The sequence below is a fragment of the Halyomorpha halys genome, unplaced genomic scaffold, assembly GCF_000696795.3.
Source record: "Halyomorpha halys isolate HHAL.00 unplaced genomic scaffold, Hhal_1.1 Scaffold2390.1, whole genome shotgun sequence".
Classification (NCBI taxonomy): Eukaryota; Metazoa; Arthropoda; class Insecta; order Hemiptera; family Pentatomidae; genus Halyomorpha; species Halyomorpha halys.
The window spans coordinates 18,643-43,881 of NW_027112768.1; the positions used below are offsets into that span (position 1 = coordinate 18,643).

General features: G+C 31.9%; 1 protein-coding gene across 7 annotated transcripts in view; it reads right to left on the bottom strand.

Annotated features, from left to right (window-relative positions):
* LOC106691475 (synaptic vesicle 2-related protein) overlaps positions 1–23,513 on the bottom strand; it is a gene marked incomplete at its 3' end in the record, with an annotated part of 41,172 nt that extends 17,659 nt beyond the window's left edge. The window contains 5 exon segments of one of the 7 annotated variants that reach the window (XM_067050529.1): positions 8,414–8,538; positions 9,795–9,866; positions 18,247–18,431; positions 19,270–19,445; positions 23,422–23,513. In XM_067050529.1, coding sequence (XP_066906630.1) covers positions 8,414–8,538; positions 9,795–9,866; positions 18,247–18,431; positions 19,270–19,423 — 536 coding nt within the window. 7 annotated transcript variants of the gene reach the window in all.
* Between the last annotated feature and the right edge of the window lie 1,726 nt (positions 23,514–25,239).

Below are 25,239 nucleotides of genomic sequence, written 5' to 3' on the forward strand. Positions count from 1 at the left end.
ATTAAAAATAATAACAATTTTAATATTAATCTTCGAGTAATTTTCATTTTTGCTTAGCTAAAAAAATGTCCAGCACACAAAAAAAAAATTAATATCTTTCTGGATATTAATAATTAAATTAACTCAAACATCTATACTGACCTGCCTTATTTTTTTTTTCATTTTTCAATATCACAAGGTAACTCAAAAAATTTTAGTAGGTTGTATTTTGTCAGATAGATATCTAGATCAAAATTAAGTATAAAGTTGATAATTTTTCTCTACATATGAAAATTTCCTTGAATGTACAGAAGGAAAAATATTGGTTATACTTAAAATTTTCTCATACCATAAATTTCATTGCGTACAAAAAAAAAGCTTTACAAAAATTAATAATTTTTTTAAAATAAATTAAATATTTGTGAAGATATATATGTATTAATCAATTAATAACAAATCAGTTTTAAGAAATAACTATTTCTAAATTAGTATGCAAAAAAGGAATAAAGAGTAATATTATTTTCCACCAAAACACATATTTACAGGTTCTAATATATGTATTTTAACCATTTTAGTCAAAATATCTTAATAGCTTTTAAATAGGTTAAACATGTTTTGAAAGATGATGAAATTTCCACAAAAACTTAAATGGTATAGTTACTTGGACCTATCTAAAAAAAGTTTTCTATTATATCTAGTTGTCTTAATATGAAGATATAGACATGTTTCACAAGAGAGAAATGCTTTATTTAGCCATGCTGCCCTATCATCCTAACCATTTGGATCAAGGAAAGAATCCCGGAGGAATGGAAGATGGGCATAATAACTGATATTCTGGAGTGCATCAACTACTGCGGGATAACCCTTCTCCTGTGTGCCTATAAGGTTTTTTTTTTTGTGTTCTTTACATGAACCTACGTCCATTTGCTGAAGGGGAAGTAGGAAGATACCAGACGGGATTCAGAGGAGGAAGATTGACAGTTGACCCGATGTTCAGCCTTAGGACTATTTTGGAGAAATCCATGGAGTACAGGATGACAACACAGCATCTGTTTGTCGATTTCAAGAGTGCCTACGACAGCATTAAAAGGTCAATGCTATATGAAGCGCTGTACAGTCTTGGGATCCCTCCCAAACTGGTGTGTCTAATAAGAATCACAATGGATGAAGTGAAATGCTCAGTTTGAATTCAGGGAGACCTCTCACCGGAATTTGAGTCCAGGAGGGGGTGAGGCAGAGTGATGGCCTTGCATGTCTATTGTTTAATCTGGCCCTCAAAAAAGTAATTAGGGATTCTGGAATAGAAACCTCTGGAACAATCATTGACAGGCTGGTACAAGTGCTAGGATTTGCCGATGACTTGGACCTGGTGGTGAGATCCTTTCAGGCGCTGATGGAGCCATTTCTGAGGCTAGCTGAAGCAGCAGAAGCGATGGGCATGACGATTAACCAGGGAAAAGCTAAATACATGCGAGCTGGACCTGGTATAGAGGCTGCTGTTGGCGGGGAGGTGAAGATGGGTCAATTTACGTTTGAATGTGTTGTCCAGTTCACTTATTTAAGCTCAGTAGTCAGCAGCAATAACAGGATCACTCTGGAAACAAGCCAGCGTCTTATGAAGGCTAACAGATGCTATTTTGGACTCAGGAAGCACTTGAGGAGTCGAGCTGTCACTCGCCGCACCAAATGCCAGCTCTACAGGACACTAATCCGGCCAGTCCTCACTTACTGATCGGAAGCCTGGACCGAAGGGAAAGAAATGCATTTTTCATACATTTCCTTCTTTTCCCTTTCCATTCCACCCACCTGATCGAGGACATTATTTTCAAATCTCACTGTTGAATCGAAGACCAGAGCTGTGCCTCCAGTTTTAGAGAACGGAACAATATCTGCATATCTCACGGATCTGTCAGTGACAACACAACAAACTTCATCAAAGTAGGTGAAGTCTTCTTTTTTCAAGGAACGGCATCAATTAATCTTTGACCCTGTGGTGTCGGGATGTTATAAGGAGGAAGATGTTGGGTCATTTTCTCAGCACATGGACTGGTGTTTCACACTCTCTGCCATATTTCCGACAAAGGGAGCCAACTTCTCACAGCTGTTCACTGGCTACTGGGACTCCATGCAGGGAACATATAATTAATATTTAGTTTCATTGCATTCACCCATTCTGACCCCGAGAGTACCTGCCTCTCACACATGTATCCATTAACTTTCTCTAATTAGGATCTCTTTGAAATGGTGAACACCAATACCCTGCAACCCCTGACCCATTCTTCGAATGCATTATCACGCAATGACTGCCATAGAGCTCTAACACTTCGGTAGCCCTGATCCACACCTAATCTTTTAGTACATGCCGCGATTTTGGCTTTGTAATTGAATGTAGACAGTAATAGGGCATTGTTCAATAACTGAGTATGCAGTTATTGATGATTATTAACTGGTTCTGATTTTTAATGAGTGAACTGTATATTGTGACGAAAAATGTATTTAAACACTGTTAAATTTACATAGATTGGACTCTAGATTAATAAATATACATTAAACTGTTAAGGTATTACATATGATGATTACATTTCTTCATGCTGTTGTGAGATGATTGTTGGGTGATGTTGCGGTTACTAATTTTGCTATCCCATTCTTCACTCCGTCTCCTGAAGGGCCAGCAGATCCTTGGTCTTTTCTACTCCATTTGGCTAATGAAGTGTTTAAAAGTAGAAAAATTCTTTTAACCTTTGATAGTGAAGATGGTGGATCGTCTCTTCGCTTTTCTAGTTCTCAAAGTAATGGCCATTGGTCAACTTAGCCAACAGAGAGCAGAACATGAGCTAGCAGTGCCTTATATATTTGATTGAATTGAATTAGTACAGGGGGGTTCTCGGATCAACCTTTTCAATGATTCAACACACAATAGAATATATCGTTATTGGTCTCCATGAGAAAATATTTTTCAAATCTGAACATACCACCCACCTAAATTGAGCCTGGTTTGATCAATTTAACACCATACTAGTTGTGCAGAGAAGAATATAATATGACAATAATTTGTTACATGGAGATAATTAACATGATTATAATAATATTAATACAATCTAATATATCGAATAATAAGAGCAAAAATTGAATGAAATTATACAATAATTAACAAGATGGATAACTTACAAATTACATTACATTCAGAAAACAAATCATGTCAAAATGGAAGTAATATATAAATAAAATGATATATGAATATAATTGTAATGTTTATTTTCTGTATTGGATCTGATGAATAAAATAAGAACTTATATAAACAAAAAAAAAATCCTTAATACAAAAAACTTAAAGAACACAAATAAATGAAAAGGCTACATAGCCAAAAGACAAGAAATGAATAACGATAAGAAACAAATTTAATCAAAAAATTGATATAATACCCTTAAATGGGAAAATGTCACATACCCTACTGATTTGTGTACAGGGACAAGACATTTACAGCTCTGTACGTTTACAGTTACGCAAATATCTTTGCTGGGATGGGCTTCAACAACATTGGTGGTTGAACCAAAAAACTTGTAGTCAAAGCAGAGCTATATATTGTTTTATGAAAAAAATGAAGTAGCAGTCCAAAAAGTGACAAAACTGCAATTTCCACGAAAATTAGAAGTGGAGGACTGATTTCCAAAAGAGGAGCTTGTAGTGGCAGGAGATCCGAAAAATGATAAAAGAGCATCTGTTGCTTCAAAAATGGAACTCTACTGATTACTAATTGATCCAAAACATGATGGAGATGTTATGGTGTTAGATGATCAGAAAATAGAGCAACTAGTGGTACTAGGATTTCCAAAAACTGATGGTGTAGTTATAGTATTTGAAATACCGGGCATTGAAGGAGTTTTTGAAGCGCTTGTTATATCTAAGACGGATGAAGCAGTAGTGCTCACTGCTTCATAAACTGCTGATGTAGTATCTGTGAACCCCACAGGAATGATGATGATGCAGTGTTTACTGCAGCACCAAGCAAAGACAAACCAGTTGTAGGTAATGTTGAACTTTCAGTACACAACCACAACTACTAGGTCATTTATTGTTTAGTTGTTGAGGAGGTTGACATTGTGATATAAGGTCTGAACCAATTTGTGATGAAGTAGGAAGAAATCCTTTAGCTAGTGCTAAACGCTAATCGCTGACAAGAGGACAATCATATATGTGTTGTATATATATATATGTGCTTTGTTGGTCTTCAGTAAATTGACAACAATTATGTAATTCAAGAGGTGGCATGTGTGAACCATGTAACTTTTGTGATTCTTGACTGTGATGTTCACTGTCACTCTGCATTGACTGTTCTCTTTAGGGTTGAACTTCACCAATCATATAATGTCAGGACCTGGTTGGAGCATTGATGCTCACGCTTAAGGACTGGTATTCTTTATATGCCCATTATTGCGCATTGGGGGCCGCAGTGATGGTCTGAGATGAGGCACATGTAATCGTTATGTGGTGCGCCTTCACTTTAATTATTTCACTTCTGACCGTATCATAAGTTTCCAGCCAGCTTGACGAAGGAAACTCTAATTCTGCTTCTATGTGTATAGCCTAAAGTTCTTTTCTGATTCGATTGATCAATTTCTGATTTGAACAATGAAGCATTATTTGGATTGCTGATCGCTGCTTCACCTGTGGGAGTTGTCCCGATTATATTTCACTTCAGAGTGCAGAGTTTACGCTCCAGTATGGTATCCAATATCTGTACTGAGAACTCTTGGATTGCGTCTGTCATACCTTTTCTTTCTTCAAATTAATTAAAGAACAACCGGCCCCTAGGGTAAGAAAAGAAAAGATAGAGAGGGAGCAAGCAACGGATAATGATGAATACCATGGGTACCCAAAAAAACTGAAAGAACAAAAAAAAAAATGAAATGAAAAAATGGTAGAATGTGTAGAATGGTATAAAATAATATTTTAATTTCCTGGCAAGATGTTTAAACAATCAATGTGTATAATGTGCTCATAATGGTTGTGTATATCAATAGCAGATGAGGTTTAATGATTTTCGTACTAGGGCCTAAACTTGCTTGTAAGGTTTAGGGTGATTATTTTCTGTGTGCAGAACCTAATACAATCTGACCTCTTTGACAAGGCCTGTAGTCCAACCTGTGATAAAAAAAAAAAAAAAAATGTATTTGTATTATATCTGTTTTGTGTAAACATTAATTTGCAATGTTGATTTCAATGACATGATTTACCCAATAAAATGAACTTATACATTAACAATAAAATAAATAATTCATTTGTGAAGTTAATGATTCAGTGCAATAAATAGTCAATTATGTTAACAATGATTTTATGTAAATTAAATGACATTTAACATCTGGTAACAATGAATATTATTACTAATATATGTCCAAACTAATTTTAATGGTTAAAGTTAAATTTAGATTATTCGGAGTCTGTGGGCCATATATTCAATTATAAATGACTATATTTTTCATTAAAAAATAAAAAAATTAATGAAATATTTTTTTATGAAATAAATTCGACCCGGAGGACCATTTGTTCAATGTCTGCAGTCTGGGGTAAAGCCAGAATATGCAGTTAGTTATGATTATAAACTGGTTCTGATTTTTAATAGTGGACTGTATATTGTGACAAAAAACATATTTAAACACCATTGAAATTTACATAGGTTGGACTCTAGACTAATAAATATACATTAAACTGTTAAGCTATTAAATACAATGATTACATTTCTTCTTGCTGTTGTTGTGAGATGATTGTTGGGTCATGTTAGGGTTACTAATTTTACTATCCCATTCTTCTCTCCACCTCCCAGAGGGCCAGCAGATCTTTGGTCTCTTCTACTCCATTTGGCTAATAAAGTGTTTAAGAGTAGAAAAATTCTTTTAAACTTTGAGAGTGGAGATGGCAGATTGTCTCTTCAGTTCTCAAAATAATGGCCATTGGTCAACTCAGCCAACAGAGAGCAGCACATGGCCTAGCAGTGCCTTATATATTTGATTGAATTGAATTAGTACAGGGGGGTTCTCGGATCAACCTTTTCAATGATTCAACACACAATAGAATATATCGTTATTGGTCTCCATGAGAAAATATTTTTCAAATCTACTTTCCCCTTATCCGATGGGAAGTCAATATTTATCTGCAATTTAGTTATAGTTTTGTTTATGTTGGTAGAACTGTCATTGATAATGCATGCTTTGTTAATTTCTTGTTATGTCTATGCAAGTTTCAAGCTCCCAGGTTAGTTTCGTTATCGCTGTCTGTCTGTTAATCATGGCTGCTCCGCTTTCTATTTGCACCAAAGAAGAACAACATTCAGTGATCCGTATTTTGTGGTCGGTAGGTGTATCAGGGGCTGAAATTCTTCGAAGACTTTCAGTACAGTACGGGAATAGTGTTTTGCCACAACGGAGTGTCTATGAATGGATTGAAAAATTAAAAAAATGGTCGCACAAGTGTTACGCACGATGAAGGAGCCGTAAAACCGTTTACCACCACAAATAAAGAAAACATTGAGCGTTCACATGAAATGGTGCTCTTAGACAGACAAGTAACTATTGACGAAAAGGCATATCGTCTGCAAATCAGTCATGGTTCTACCTACAAAATCATCCACAACAGACTTGGGCTTCATAAAGTTTGTGGAAGATGGATCCCAAAACAACTCACACAGTTGCATAAACAAACGCACTCGGACACCTGCCAAAAACATTTGGATTGCTAAGGTAATGAACGGGACAACTTAGACAGGATTATTACTGGTGACGAAACATGGATCCATCATTACAAGCCGGAGAGTAAACAACAGAGTATGGAATGGAAACATCTAAATTCACCATACAAGAAAAAGTTCAAGACCCAACCGTCCACATGAAAACTGATGATTACAGTTTTTTGGGACTCACAAGGTCCATAACTGGAACATTATGGACAAAGAGGCACAACAATAAACAGTTTACCTTACAGTGAGATACTTAATGCCAAGCTAAAGCCTGCAAACGTCGAGGACTGCTGTCAAAAGGTGTTGTGTTGTTGCACAACAATGCCCATCCACATACTGCTCCCACACTGCTGAAACACAATTTTGAAGTACTGGCTCATCCTCCACTGACCAACACTTATTTGGTCCACTCAAAGGGGCATTAAGGGGTCGTCGATTTACCTCGAACAAAGCAATGAAAGAAGCGGTGCATTCTTGGCTCGCAGCTCCACTGAAAACCTTCTTTTATGAGGGCATCATGAAGCTTGTACAACAATGGACCAAGTGCGTTAAAAAGCAAGGAGACTATGTCGAAAAATGATGTACTTGTAAGCTTCCTATTTGATTACAATAAAATTGTTTAACTATATTGTGGACAATAATTGACTTACCCACATAGACCCATATTGTGGGCCCTTGGCGTAGAAGCTCTGGTACATAAACCACCTTCATCATGGTCTCCGCAATATATTTAATGATGTATGATACATTAAAGTATTTTATTGTGTGGATTAATACACCATCTGGCCATGGCAATGAGTCCAATGATGTCAACTTGATAGCTTTTTTCACCACTTGAACATCAATAAACATCAGACTTGGCATCGAGGCACATTTCTCATAATCCGCACGTTTGTGGAGATTCTCTTTTTCAAAGAGGCTAATAAAATGTTTTTCATTGTCGGCTATCATTAATGGGCATTGCTTGGAAGCATCAGCATTCATTATGTTCTGTAACATTTTTTTCCTTCTGTGGCAATAATTGTATTGTGCCAGTTCATATTGATACTGCTCCTGCCAACGGTTCCTGTCTACCTTATTAGCTCTCTGCGGATTCGATACCTTCCCAGCACCCTAGTTGGCCATTCCAGTTTTATTCTTTCTTCTCATTTTATAGAATTTAATGGTAGGGTGCTGTAGGCCTGACAGTTAGGTGTTAATATTTTTAAGAAAATACAAGAAATCGCATACAGCTTTGTCAAAATCCGCAGAGTTGAAATGTTTTCCTTTAACATCTAGCTCAACACTACCCCTTCCTCATCCTGCCACTCGAACTTGACGAGCTTTACAAGAGATAGCTCCACTAACACTAGGTCCTTTGGCACCTTATCACGTTCCCTCTGCTTTTTTTGGTATGGTTTTAATTGTAAGAAATCCCAAGTAACAATATTGTAAAGCTAAAATAAATCATTTCGAACAGAAAATTTCCCAGTTATTAGAAGTAAATGTGAAAAAAAAACTTATAGGTAATGAATACCTTTTCTTTGCAATATTTATATATCTGTGCCTGACAAATGTATGAACATGTATTTTTATTGAAAACTTCTCTAGCATTTTCAGATTTCAGAATTGGTATTAAAGCAATCTTATATTAGTAAAATTAGAAATATTTCATCATCTAAATAAAATAAAATTCTAACATATTAATTAAAGAATATAACTTACGATTGAGGAATACAACCTATCGCAAAACCAGCAATTCCTCGTAATATTAATATCCACGTATAGTTTGGTGAGAGGGAACTTAGTGCACCATAGTATAACAAAAGATAGGCACACAGTAGTAAAGCCTAAAATAATATTCAACAATTTAGTGATAAAGCATAAATATATATGCTTTTATGAAGAGAAAGTAGAAACAAAACTATGAGTAACTACATATTCTAACAAATTCTAAAGGATTCTAATACAAAAAATCTTATTATAATTTAATATCAAATTACAGAAATAGTCATAAAGAAAAACAATTAAAATGATATTTCTTAGCAAGAGCAGTGTCCTAATGGGAGGAGACTAAAGGATTCTAATACAAAAAAATCTATTATAATTTAATATCAAATTATGGAAATAACCATAAAGAAACAAAATTAAAACAATATTTCATAGCAAGAGCAGAGTCCTAAGGGGAGAAGAAAATGTATACTTTTTGTTATTGGTTCTACATTTTTAATACTGGTAAATTTATGGATTTTCATCATAACTGTTCCTTGAATAAAATAAAGGACATTTATATTGAATAACAAATTCTAAAGGATTATAATACAAAAAATCCTATTATAATTTAATATAAGAAAATAACTTAATTTTCTTTTTTTCAACAAGAGAAAAATTATCTTGTTTACTGACAAATAAACCAGTTTATTGGTCCTTTCCAAAATATGGTTACTTTAGCTTGAACTTATAAAACATCTATGAGTGAAGAAATAAAGAATATCATCAACGATAGAAGTTTAAGAACACTTACAATCAAGAGCAAAGATATATGATTATAAAAATAAAAATAATGTAATCTGTTAAGGAAAAAGTCACTAGTGAATCATATTATACTTTAAAATGCACTAAAATATAAAATGACCTCAGAAGATGGTCCAGGAAGTGTGGTTAATGGAGAAGAGAACACAAATAAGTGTAAGTCATTTATACAAGATTTATAAGGTGTAATGTAGAAGGTAGATTTTACTAAAGGTAGATTTCACTAAAGAGTATTATTCACTCTTCTGATCGCACCCTCGGCCATCTTCTTTCCATATTAAATCTACTGTCAACTAACATATCATGATAAAATTTCTTTATTTCTGTCAACCAACACGTAATTTTTTTATTCAGTCAACATCATGATAAAGTTTCTTACAAAAATCATATTTTTGAAAGAAACTTTACTATTTAAAATCTGAAAAAGAGCAAAATATTTTCAATCAAACATCCTGACATCTAACAATAAGATAAACTGCTTGGAGAGAAATGATTAAATAAAAGGCCAAACATTAATGTTTTTTCATAAATGGGAGAAGTAAATTTAAACTAAAATAATATGATAATACTAAACCTTTTTTCTTCCGTATTTGTCACTCACGTATGCCCAAAATGTTGAACTCAACATCATTCCCATGAAAACCATCTATAAAATGAAAATTTATTATCATTATGCACACTTAACTAAATAAGGATTAAAGTGAAACAAGCTCAGTATACTCTCCTATATCTGCCATTAGCAGAACAGATATGACACCAGATAATGAATATAATCAATTAATCAGTAAATATTTTAATGACAGCAGAAATGTTTACTAAGGTTTAAAAGAAGCCTCTTTCCTTTCTCTTTTATATTATAACTAGCTGACCCGGCAATGCTTCGTTATTGCTTTATTTGATGTATATAGATTTAATGAACCCAATTGATAGTTTGTTATAAATTTATGTATTTAGTTAAATTAAACATACACGTATATTTTATTATTAAGATTTGATGACATAAATTGATCCAATATATTCAATGACATTCATATTTAGCATCTTATGAAAGAAAGGTGAAAATAAATGGAATATCTGTTGGTATCTAAAATCTGTGGTATCTGTAAATTTGAGGATTATATTTAATGAATAAAATCGATAGTTTCTTAAAGTTTATTATATTTTTTAGTTAAAATTAAACCTTTTGAAATACTTTATTATTATATTTTGGTAACATTAATTAACCAATACAAGCTATATAGTTCCAATCATAATTTAAAAAAAAAAATATTAATAGCTTCAACATAACTCAATGAATCTACACCATACTTTGCAGTGGTTTAAGTAAAGATAATAATAATAAGTAACATTAAAATTTGTAACATATATAGTTTTGAAACAAAAACTCTCATAGTGAACTCAATTTAGTACTATATCTAAACAACCGAGACTGATTGGCATATCAAAGTGGTAAAATATTTTTTGAGAGTTAAAAAAAGTCCGCTAATTCATTTTATTATATTACACTCTCAATTTTCTTCAAAATATCTTTCTTCGGGGATTTCATTATCTTTAAACATTCCCATGGCGAAATGGAATATTTTGACACAAAATGCACGTAAACAGACCAAATGACATATAGGAGTGTGGTAAACGATTTTTAGTAGTGAAAATTAATATAAAAAAAAAAAAACTGCAAGTAAATCGATCCAGTAATTCAAAACTTTATTGTGCTAAAAAAGGTCACCAGAGGAAAAAAGAAAATGCTCGGATTGAATAGAGGTGAAAAATGAAAGATTTTAAATTTTTTTCAAAAATGGTATTTAGTAATTTGGGACATTTTTGAAAATAAATATGATTTTTGATTTTTTTTTTTTAATTTGCCGACCTACTCTACACTGGGGATATCGAAAGAAAAATATCGATATCAATATCGGATAGCAATATCGATATCGATATTACATCGGAACTAAAATATCGATATCGAAAATTTAACGAATTAAAGTAATGATAATTATAAAATGGTAACATAGCAAGACATAGGAAGAAATATTTAATGTCTTACCTAATCAAAATACATAAGAAACTCTTAATAACTATGAAACAAAGCAACACCACGACAACAATACCAAATATAAACTAAAATATATTTGAATGAGGAGAAGATGGTTGGGGGTGCGGTCAATGAAAAACACAAATAAGTATGATTAACTTATTTTAATGTGCTGACGTTTCGACTAGAGTTTCTAGCCTTCTTCAGGGCTAAAAACAAAACAAGATAACAACCACAGTAAGTATAGAAAAATAATAGAAAAGGGAAAGAAAACAGAAAAGAAGAATAAAAACGAACCTGTTCGCTGGAAGATCGAGCGCCTAATTTTCTTTCCGCTTTCTTTATTTTACTCTTTCCCCTTATTCTCTCCACTTTTATCCATTTTCCTTACCCAAGTTATAACTTTTAAACTCAAAAAAGCATCAACTATAACTTTTGACAATTTCGGCTATAAGAGCAGACATTCAGCTTTCTAATGGTTCTATTAACATGACAATCGGATAAAAGGGAAAGGAATTTTTAACGATTATGTGATACATAGTCGCTGGAGGAAAAAAAAATTGCTTGGATTGGATTCGAGGTGAATAACAAATGATTTTTAATTTCTTCCAATAATGATATTTAGTACTTTGGGAAAACCCTGAAAACGAATATGATTATCTTTTTTTTTTTTTTAAATATTTCCCGACCTAATCTACCCTGGGCCTCATGCTTAATTTTGATCATAACTTTTTTCTACTAAAAAATCTCTTGATTTCATCATCTTTAAACCTTCCCATGGTGAAATGGAACATATGGAAAAAAGCCCCATGTAAATCAGTCCAGTAATAACTATGTCTATCGAGGAAAAAGATTCGACAGCTCTCTTTTATATATAGAGAGATTTTTTTATACTCATGATTTTTAATTACAGCTTAAGTCTCTGAATTAAATACATCAATTATTTCATCATTACTCATTTACCACTATTGGTATTGGTCACTAACATGCATATAAAATATATTTTATGTATATAAAGTTTAAAATTTAGGCAAATTTTCTCCCTTAATCGAGATTGATAGAAAAAGCATTTTATCTAACAGAATCTCTGATAAGAGAGATGTAATTTTAATAATTGTAGGAAAAAAATATATATTTAATGTTGTATCTGTATTGATATTATGAATTGATGAATTGATATTATTGATAAATATGAAAAAATTCTTAGTCTTCGGTTTAACATAGTAATTTCAAAAATTTTTTTTTTTACATTATTTTTAGTAAGATAATAAACTAACAAAATAAAAATAATTTGTGCTGGGTTATAGGCTCTTTAAGCAAATTTTTTGTTTCGTCAATCTAGGATGCGTTACAATTAGAAGTGGAACAAGGGGTTACGGTAAAAAACATGAGAACGGTATTAAGGAGGAATAGGATCTTCAAGATGGGTGTAGATAGAAGACAGTTTGTTAATGGGCTTTGAAGGCTAGGTGGAGGTTAGGGATGGAGGAACGTAATTGTTTATGAATATTATCTTAAAGAAAGGGGATATACAGTAATGATCTATATAAGAGGATGGAAAAAGATTGTAGAGAATTTTGTATAGAAGGGGCACGGTATTTATAATTGTAAATGAGTTCGTTGATGATATTAGGAGGGAAGATGGAAGCGCGGATGGTAGGAATTGAAAGCAAATAAGATATCACTGATTTTATTAGGATTCAGTATTAAGAGGAGGTCATCAACATATTTTTAAAAATAAAAATGATGTCATTAGAAAACTGTGGAATAACTGAGTGGAGTAAATCGTTAAGTACGATATTGGAAAGATCGGGGGCTAGAGGATAACCCATAGCCAAGCCTGATATTTATTTAAAAAATTGACCCAGGAATGTGAGGTAGCCGGATTCACAACAAAGTTGGAGAGACTTAAGGTAAGAAGGAAGGTCTAGGGAAGTATGCAGTTCAATGGTTGACCAGTTGGATTCTACTAAAATTAGGACTTTATCTATGGGGATATTGATAAATAAACTTTAACTTCAAACTTCGTTAAAAGTGGTTTTTAATGAAGGTGTAGGGTCACGGGACGTAGTGGTGTAGGTCGAATGATCGGATAGGAGTTGTGTCATTTTTTCATTTTGGTCAGAGCGGTTCATAAGGACAGTCTTGTTCCCTTTGTTAGCTTTGGTGATAATAATGCCATCATGAGAACTAAGGAAGGATCGGGTGAAAGAAAGGTCTTAAAAGAAAAGGGGAGAAAATTTAGAAGAAAAGGATGGAGGGTGTTGGAGGTAATTAGAGATAGTATTGCAAATAGAAATGTGTGATAACTCTTTACTCTCATTAGAATAATGAAATAGGGGGCCGTTGTGAATGTATTTTAAGTCTGTAAGCAGTTCTAGAATAATTATTATCCGTTACCTAACCATGACAAACGACCGTTACCCGAAAGCATTTATATATAATTAGAAGATTCCCCAGTCAATCACAAAACAGACAAACAAAACATATCCCTAACCTATTCCCAAATAGTTAATTTATTAAAGCACCCATAATTTATTTTATTTTTATCGATTATTATTAATTTTGTTTTATTTTTATAAATATTATTACTATTATTAATTTTCATTCATAATTTTTTGATCTTTGGGTTTCATAATTTTACATATCACAGGCTTTATATTTTTTAATCCGTAACTTTACTTCAATTCTTTCATTTTCATTTTGTATCAACTGTTTTGTCTTAACGCTCTTTCTTGACAGTTATGTTTCTAGTGAATCCTTTGTCGGTCTGTTGCTCACTCTAGTGTGCCTTTCTACAAATCAATCAGTTTTAGCCAACAATCCCTGCTGACTGTAAGTATCTTCTCTCATTCTTATATTTCTTACATTATTCATGTACCATTCTCCATATCTCTTCTTCTACCCTTTTCCTGTTTCATATATGTACATAAATAGTTATATGTTTAGGTATATAAGTTAATACTCACACTGTAATTCAAATATAAGTCACTCACTAACTATATTTCATTTTCTGTCATATTGTTCAATTTGTAGATTCAATAATTCTTTTTTCAGTTTTTTAGACACTACTTACATATCTTATATTATATATATCTTCTTACCTACATAATATTATATTTCATCTTTCACTGTTAACAATCTGCTACCGTTTTATTCCATGATTATCAATCAATTATTTTTTAATATTCAATTATCAATTATCAATTTTTTATTTTTTATTAATCAATTCAATATTTGTTTGTATACTATTTCTTTTCAATTTTATGTTTCTCTAAATGATGGTTGTTGTCTCTTTGTTCTATAGCCCTGATGAAGACCTGAAACTCAGGTCGAAACGTCGGCATAAATAAATATTTTTTTGTTTATTTATGTTTTTCTTTGCTGACCGCACCCCCCCCCCCCCGACTATCTTCTCCAATCAGTAATCTATGGTCAACTATCTACACCTCATTATGAATCCAGTAACACAGGGCCAATGACGTGACAACAACCATCTACATAAACGTCACTACACCAGAAGATACAACCTATCTAGATTTCATCAACAGCCATTTGCACCACTTCACAACACAATTCAGCAACTTTACAGACCCTTTCTCATCTGAATTCTTCAACTCAGCCCTCTACTTCTCTTCAGACTTATTCAACTCAACCTGTCATTTCTCATCAAATTCCGACTTCTTCTTTCATCAATGATTCTTCAGCCCAGACTTATACATCGTCCACCATATCGGTATCAGTTCTTAATGTTCCCATGCCAGTAACATCTAATTTAACTTTCTCTTCCCTTAAATCATCTTTTCCTTTTTCAAATCTCAAATAAATTCACTTAGTTCACTTCATAGACATTAGGGCACACAGTTCAGAACAACAAATTTTTCTACTCAAATGCAGGTCAAATTCCATTTTTCCTAAATCTATATTGTAATAATTTTATTTATTAAAAAAAAAATAAAAAAAAAAATTTTTATTCTTTTTATAATTTTTTTCAAATATAAAAGATACTTGGGTTCTTTTTAAGATAATAAATGGATAATATAATTTTATTATATAAAAAGAAAGTTAATTTTATTATATAAAAAGAGAGACTCTATATCTCAGGGCGTGTTGTTACTAGACAATCAGAACAGCTATTTACTATAGTCACAATTAATTAAATTTAAATCTAGTTTACATTTGTATCTATTTTTATGTATACAAAACTAACCAAGCTCTACGATCTTCTTGATTCCTGGTGTTTTCTTTGTTCTTATTCTTATTGTCTAAAATGGCTTCCTCATCTTGGAGACATACTTTCTTTACCGCTTCCAGCCGAAGTACGTCCTCTCACTAGGCCATCCAAACTCCGAATCCCATCTCCTCTCCGCTATCTTCGATGTTTACTGATCAATCCAAAATAATCGATTTTGTTACAATTGATCCGCTTTACTTGCCATGGTTTGTGATGCGAACAGTCTATTGACAATTGTTATGTTTTTCTATTTCATGTTTGATTTTTCTTTTTCTATAATTACTGTATAGAAACAACAAAGGTTGAAAAACTTCAGTCCATCTTAACACAAACAACCCAACGAACACTTTGGAAGGACGTGCACCGCCATCTTTCTTGTTTAAAAAACAACGTATTTCTTTTAGACAAAGAAAACTGGTTAGCTTGCTTTTTGTTTTAAAATAGCAATTAACAATATTAAAATTATACATAAAATAAAACATATTAATAACCCTTTATACATCAAAATATATTATTTACTCAAAAAGAGCATATTACAATATAAACAATTCTCTTAAACATATTTCTATGTCTGGTCCACTTCATTCTAAACTTTCATCATATTCTACTAAATTCAAAAAAGGTCTCTACTTAATTTAAAGATTCGCGAAACTATTCAACACATTCATTTTCTCCAACACAAAATCTCCTCTCTTTCACACATTCTACAAACCAATATAGGTGAGATCCATTTTGGAGGTCTTTCCACATTAATTACCACAATTTTCAACTCAACCCGTGTACACAAAAAACAAAACTCATTAATAAGTTCAATAATCTGTATCAAGAATCCCTAACGAGCAAAATTTATCCCAAAGGTCAAGAAAATTGGGTCCTTAATATCTCATCTACTGATATCCCCTCCAATGTAATCAACATTCTTAGCCTAGGCCCTAATTTCTCCATACCCAAATCTTCACAAAAAATTATTCCAGAACTGCTCATAGACTAAGAATACATTCACAAAGACCCCCTATTTCATCATTCTAACAAGAGTAAAGAGTTATCATGCATTACTATTTGCAATACTATTTCTAATTACCTCCAACACCCTCCATCCTTTTCTTCCAAATTTTCTCCCCTTTTCTTTAAAGACCTTTCTTTCACCCGATCCTTCCTTAGTTCACATGATGACATTATTATCACCAAAGCAGACAAAGGTAACAAGACTGTCATTATGAACCGCTCTGACTACAATGAAAAAATGACACAACTCCTATCCGATCATTCCACATATACCACTACGTCCCGTGACCCTACACCTTCATTAAAAACGACCTCCAACAAACATCTTAAAGACCTCTTAAATTCTAAATTTATTAATTATCCCACATATAGGAACGTCATCTCATATAATTCAGTTGCCCCTCCCGTTTTTATGGCCTTCCCAAAATTCAAAAAACCTAATACTCCCCTCCGTTTGATCACTTCTAATATTAATTCCCCCACCGTTAAACTTAGTAAATACTAACTGCCCCCTTTACAAGCTCTTAGCCATGACAACCCATATGACATTCACAACTCCTTTTACCTCCGCAATCAATTATTAGGATTCACCATTCCCAGACCACTACAATCGCACTTCCTTTGACGTTGAAAGTTTATTTACCAATATCCCCATAGATAAAGTCCAAATTTTAGTAGAATCCAACTGGTCAACCATTGGACCGCATACTTCCTTACACCTTTTTTCTTACCTCAAGTCTCTCCAACTTTGTTGTGAATCCGGCTACCTCACATTCCAGGATCAATTTTTTAAACAAATTTCAGGCTTGGCTATGGGTTATCCTCTAGCCCCGATCTTTCCAATATCGTACATAATGATTTATTCTACTCAGTTATTCCACAGTTTTCTAATGACATCATTTTTATTAAAAAATATGTTGATGACCTCCTCTTAATACTGAAACCTAATAAAATCAGCGATATGTTATTTGCTTTCAATTCCTACCATCCCCGCTTACATTTTACAGTTGAATCAGAAACAAACAATTCTCTACCATTTCTTGAGCTCCTCATAATAAATAACACCAATAACAATTATATCCACCGATTGGGACACAAAATCAACTTACTCAGGAACACTTTTAAATTATCACTCCCAACATCCTTACCAGCAAAAACTTAACACAGCCAAAAATCTTATTCATCATTGTTTTTCTCTCTCTCTGACTCCCAATTTCATGATACTAACTATCTCCGCATTAAACAAATTCTCTTAAATAACAACTTCTCTCCTAAAATCATCAACAAACTCATTTACAATTATAAATACCGCACCCCTTCTAAACAAAATTTTCTACAATCTTTTTCCATCTCCCTATATAGATCATTACTGTATATCCCCTTTCTTTCAGATAACATTAAAAAACAATTACGTTCCTCCATCCCTAACCTCTGCCTAGCCTTCAAAGCCCATAACAAACTGTCTTTCTGTGTATCTACACCCATCTTAAAGATCCTATTCCTCCTCAATACCATTCCCATGTTGTATACCGTATACCCTGTGCCACTTCTAATTGTAACGCATCCAACATTGGCGAAACAAAAAAAAAAAAAAAATTGAAAATAATTAAAAATTAACCATTAAACTATAAATCATTAAAAAACAATTGTTTGTTATTTTTAATTGTAAAATTTGAAGAATTAATTATATATATATGTAAAAACAAATAACATAGGTAACTGAAAATCAAAATACTAATATAAAATGAAATTTACAGTTGTGAATAGTGCTTGTTGGTAACAAGAAATATTCCATTCACAATGAAGTGCAGGAGCTAAAATGCTTAAAATTGTCATTTCCATAGAATCTGTCATCCAACAAAGGCCAGTGAATAAGGAAAGTTTAGCTTGAAATTTTCCAAATCCTAATGCATTAACAGCTTGAGTAACAGTAAACGTATCTGTAAAAAATCAAGTTTTATTACACATTAGCAAATTATTAGCAATTATAAGGGAAAATAGTCAACAAATAAATGTACAATTTCAATAAACCATTGACAGGTTAAGCAGGTTGCCACCAATCATGTATGGCAATTACCTATAGCACTTATACACCCCATTTAACATCTGCAATGTTTAATTAAAAAGGTATCAGTTTTGTAAGTTAACATTATTAGTAAAAATAATTGTTTCTCCTTTAGTAAATATACAGAAAATTTCATCATTTTATCAACCTTAAATCGGTTATTCAGTTACCCAAACCAAATACCATCGTTATAGTTAAAAATTGATGGCAACTATGGTTATATATTTTTGTATATATAAATGATTGACTGTAACTAAATAAGAAGGAGATGGTCAAAATGCAAAAAAATATAACTAACAACTATTTTGATATATATTTTTTATGAAATTTTCATGTACCTACAACTGACAATATCCATGATAGAAAATAGACCTAACAGAATAGAAACCATTTATAATTATATCTAACAAAATTCCAGACATTTTAAAAATATAGACACTTTTAAGATTATATCATTAGTTACAATTATATGTAATTAATGTACAACATTTGATAACTGAGTCAATTAATTTTTAGAAGAACATGAAAGAATAATTATCATATTTGTTAACAAATACAATACCACACCAAAAGAAAAGAAAACATTAAGACTAATATCACCTTGTACAAAATCTTCAGTTTTGATTCCCAAAATTTGTACATAAGTTCTCAAAGATTAAAAAAAAAGAAGATAACTTTCAACAAAACATATTTTTTAAAGATAAATTAATTACCATCAGGAACAACAGCAACAGTATTCATTTCAAGATTCTGGGAGGAAGATCCAAATGAAGCAAATTCTTCTTGAAGAGTGTCCAAAAATGTATTGGGCTCTTCATGATGTTCTGAATAAGAACTACTTCTTCTGGTTGGTTTACCTTGAAACATTTTAAAACCCAAGCAGATTATCCTAGAGAAACAAGCAAAATGAGTAAAGTTTAAATATGTTCAAAAATTTAAAATCCTACTAAAACTAAAAAAAACAATATTTACTATAAAAAAATAAATAGTTTATATACTAAGACACCCACTGTTATCAAAGTTTAAAAAAATATATCTGTTTAAAGACAAATCCAAATCATAAAATATATTACTGTTTAAAAGCATGGTCATATATAGTACTAAAATGTCAGGATAGGGAGGCAGTCTTAATTTTTCCATTTTCCTTCAATAAATAAAAGCCAACAGTTTTATGACAGTATTTAAATATTTAAAAATAAATCTCATTATATCACAAAATTAATTCATTGTGTTGAATAAATAAGAGACAAAACAATCAAACAGTATAAACTAATGCTTTTACTTAAATTTTAAATTTCACTCAAAAATTGGCGGCCACTGAATTTTGCACTCTTAGCCTCTATAGATTGGGCCCTTATTTGAATCTCAGAATTTTCAGGTGTATTTCAAAATTTGTAATTTAAAATTATTGTTGGACATTTTCTCACAAGAGTTCATATCAATTAATAGCAATTGATATATTATAAGATATAAGTATAAGGGTTTAACAGGATTGGTATATTTCATATTCCTGGTTATTACAACGCTCTATTGTAAATTTTGAATTTATCCTCTTATAACAAATAAAGACATACATATTTCAATTTTTTTTTTTTTTTTTGGCAACTTTATTTTTCCCTAAATATTTATTCATTTATTATAAAAGAAACTGGTTAAAATAAACAAATCGAAGTAGAGTAGTTACTGAGCAATAAGTAACTAGCTGATTAATTATAGAAATCATGGTTTATTGCAACTTGAGCTGTTAGATAACTTTATTAATGTAATTTCTACCCTCAGAAGTTGCGTCTGAGAAAATATCAAATTGCATCTCCAAGGCCTGTTAAGCAAAATAATTTTTTTAATAATTTTAAATAATCTGAATTGGAAAAAAAATCAGTAATAAAGGGATAAATAAGACAAAGTGTGCAGTTCAAATTACAAAAAAAAAAAGCAGAGAAGAGTCTTTAAAAAATCTCCAGGAAGATTAGTCTATAAATTAAAAAAGATTTTGAAAAAAAAAAAATGAAGATAGGCTTGAAAAAGAGAAAACTGTGAACTTTATTAAATTATAAAGAATAGATTCGGCAAAATACTGAACACTATCACTATGCTGATATTTGAGAAATCATAGGGATGAAGGAAGAAAGTATTTAACAGATTTGTAACAGAGCATGTAAAGGGAGGAAATGAAAAGCAGTCATAAATAAACTTAAAAGTAATAGGAAGAGGTGGAATGGTACCTGAATCCTTCATCTTTTCACTCCCAATGGGACAATACATCCCACTGGATGCTTAAAATTGTCTGTAGGGTAAAGTAACAGCGGGGATTGCTTCCTTGTACCACTGGGACACCTTGCCCCTACCACTAGGACAACAACCTATTTCTGTAAGACTAGAACTGAATAAAATTTGCATAATGTACCTTGGGAAAGATACTAGAACAAACCAAAAATATCAAATTGGAAGATTATTGATTGACCGTGTGTGAAGATGAAAGGAATATGGTCCGGGTGCGGTCAAGAAAAACTCAAATAGTAGAGATATACTAATTTAATGAGCCAAATGGCTCATTAAATTAGTATATCTCTACTATTTGAGTTTTTCTTGACCGCACCCGGACCATATTCCTTTCATCAAAAATATCAAACAAAATCAGAAATTTAAACCAAAATCATACAGTGAAATAAGCATTATCTGTCAACCCATCTGTTCTAACTAAAGTGAAGGTTGGGTTTTTTAGGATAAATATGTATTTTTAAAGCAATGCAGAGTATCAGATAAAATAAAATATATAAGGAAAGTGACAAGCCAATCAAGAATATTACACCCATAATGGATGTAATTCTTCTTCTTCAATCGGCACAACAACCCATTACTGGGTTCTGGCCTCCTCAAGTAGCTTCCACCAGTTTAATCAATTATGAGCAACTGATCTCCAATTCCTCACTCCGAGCAGGGTCCTTGAATCTTCTTCAAGACCATCCAACCATCGAAGCTTTATAATGGATGTAGTAGGGAAGATTTAAAACTAACACCTTCAATACCCTTCAAAGAAAGGAACTCAGTTTAATCTTGAGGTAAGAACAACAGATGATTTCACAAGAGATAAAACTTTATCTGGTCTATAGACAAGAGAAGAAGACATTAAGTAAGTAACATAAAATAATTTAAATTTTAAGATTAGTAATATAAAACATATGTGAACTATAGTGATAATGATATCATAAATTGCAAAATGATCCTAAGTTGTTCAAGCTCATATTTTGGAGAAAAAAAAAAAAGCATAATAATGAAAGTAACCCAACAAAGAGATCTATCCCAAAGAAATGGAAAGATATAAGCAGTATGCAAGATCAAGAAAAAATAATAAATATCACTGAGCTATATTCTAGAAAACACTAATTTTGAGGATTATATTAGGAACAGATTCATTAGCCAGAATTAAGAAAATTTTAACTAATAACAGTTGATATACACAGAAAATACATGATACATAGTGACATTGGGTAGTAGTATATACAGTGATAATAAATTTTCTTAAAACAATTTTTAATAAACATGCATCTCGGATTGCTAAAAAAATTAGACACTTATTGAAAAATATTTAAAGGAAAAGAGGTTTTAATTGAACTAAAACATGCCATCTGTTTATCGTTTTAGCTCAGGAAAGAATAAGTAATGACTATTCTCCTAACCTCTAAGTGATCAAAAAATTGATCCCATATCTACATGTAAATAATTTTTAATTAATTCATCAGTTATCAGGTTCATTTAAAATAACTAAAAAAGAACTCCTAGCCCAATCATTGAACACAAGACAGTTCTTTTCATGAATAAATAAATGATACTATTGGTAACCAATATAGAGATGGAGTGACACAAAGGTAAGGGACAGTGCTACTAAGTCCAAGGATCTAGGTTCGTATCTGACTGTGGTAGATAAATATATTCTGTTACTATAACCATTAGTCACCCCGTGGGTTCGGGAACACTCTAGGGTCCACCCAGCTTCATAAAATGGGCACCCTTAATTGGAGAAAAATATAGTAGTTGAGCGTGATCTTGAAAAAATAACTTGTATAACTGTTGTTCTAAAGACAATACTTCCTTACAAAGCCATGAACCCCTGACCCTTAATTTAAACTGTTAATCAATATAATTATTAATACCATAGACACAATAACAAAAGTCACATCCATTATACTTCATTGTGTATTTTTAAGAGAAAACAATTAAAGAAACAAAATAGATAAAACTAAATTAATTACATGCAGTTCTATTGTGTTTGGTGCAGCTTACTTGAAACCCTCACACATGATTTAAAGAGGAGTTACTAAAATTTAAATAAAAATTTTGAAATTTGTAAGATACACAGAAATCTTCATACTATAACTCCAAGAAATCATAGACTATTGATAATTCAAACGAAAAAAAAAAACAACAGCAAAATAAACAATGAATTTTTCAGAGAGCTATCATATAAAATAATTACTTCTTCATATACTTCATTGGTCATTTCTAGTTCTTTATTGAACACTAAAAAATACACCAGATACCAACCAAAATAGCATCATTTAAAAAATATCATTTTTTTGGAAAATAATAGACAATACCACAATAGTTCTTAAACACAAACCATGTATACTCATTGACATTAAGATCCGCAGTCATATATTACATTAAACAGAAAAGATAAAGGTTTATCCAGAATCAACTTCAGACTAATTTTAATTAAAGGTGGTAAAAGAGGCTGGGGGTATATAATTCTCATTATGGTAGAAATAAATAAAATCATCACATTTGCATTATACTTATTAAAAATCATACTAAACTTTTATTATAAACAACAGTTTATAAAATTACATTCAACAAAATATTCGTACACAGTAATAAATCAATAAGTAATCCACATATCCATTAAAATGTAATCAAATTCGAAGTAAGTGTAAATTAAACTTTCACTGTTACAGCGGGGGAAAATCTAATAAGCAACAGGTGTCCAACGAGGTACAATCCAGTTTAATAGTAATGTCTATTAGAATTCTACTAAACTTTCTAAATATTCAGAATAAATATTAAATATTATCATTTGCAATCTGTTGATTGCAATCTGATTGATGTAAACAACACCTTATTATTTTTATTTTTTCTCGATCGTTTTAAAACATTTAATGATATCGAGATTATATATAGAGAACAGTTATGGATCAGTGATATTGAATAACCATAGAAATGACTATATAATTGACATGTTTCGATGTGCAACTTAAAAATCAATTTTGGAACTGACCGTTCCAGATAACATTTGATCCTAATATCGTAGTATATTACCCATTTACAATAAAATTATTTTTTTCTTTTCAGTAGCGGTTTATTCCTAAACTGTGCAATTAACATGATCCATTTTTCAAATTCTGGGTGATCTCAAAAAAAGATTCGCCAAAATATAATGCTTAATTAAAGATCATAAGCATTTGTTATTGAAGTTTTAACTTGATTTTTTTTTTAATTTTCTTATATTTATTTTTTAAGTTTTAACTTACGACCAATTGAAAATATATTTTTATAGTGAATGGTTAAAGAGATCTCACTAAAGGCCCTCGATTATGCGCGTTCAGTTATTACTAGCTGTAGAAAATAGGTAGGAAAAACATAAGCTAACATTGCGTAGAACTAGGAACCAATACTTCAGCAAAGCCAGATTCTAAAGTTAAAACTGATCGACAAGAGGTAAACAACAGGAAATCAATCTTTCAAAGCAACCTCCAGCCTTCAGTCATTATTAAACTAAACTCAAGCGGAGGGACACATTCTCCAGAAACGGAATGATGATCGAGTAACAACTTCAAAAGAACTTGATTGCCAGGAAGATACACCTGGAATAGCCCCGATGAGACTAGAACAAGACCTGATTGGCCTCATAATGTTGGGGTCTTAAATGTTAATATTGTAATCCTAAATTTATTAGTAAATATAGAAGGCATATGTTCATATGTTCATATACCCTGTTTTGTTTCTTTTTCCGCTAGATTGTGTGCTTGTACCTAGTGTGAGTGTAATGTAATGAGTTTTGTGAGTAATAAAAAACCTTGTCTCTCGAATCTGGTTTTATTTATTAACCAACATTGGTTATGGGCCCAGGCCACGACATTCGAGAGACAATAAAAGTTCGTGTTTTGTAGTGTTGTGTGTAATCGAAGTAAGTAGTGTAAATCGAGCCGAGTACACGTGTACATAACTGCTATTGGTTCTTTTCTTTGCTATGGATTCGAAGAAAAACATGGAAAAGAGCTCTAGTTGGTCACCTGGAGTTGAAAAATTACTCGGAAGGGAAAATTACAGCTCTTGGAAATTCGCGACAGAGATGTATTTGACTGCCGAAGACGTGTGGGGTTATGTCAACAGAGAAGATGAAGATAAGAAGATGGATTCGAAGGCTAGAGCCAAAATTTGTTTAGTAATTGATGAATCCCTTTACCCTATTGTAAAATGTTGCAAGACAGCTAAGGAAATCTGGGAAAAGCTAGAAAATACGTATGAAGACAAGGGTCTGTCAAGAAGGTTATCTCTACTTAGAAAACTTTTTCACATTGACTTAAGCCATTTTAGTAGCATGGAAGACTACTTAATTAGTGATTTGCTATAATTGTAAAAAACCGGTTCATATTTCTGTGAATTGTCGAGAAGGTTTGATTTGTTTT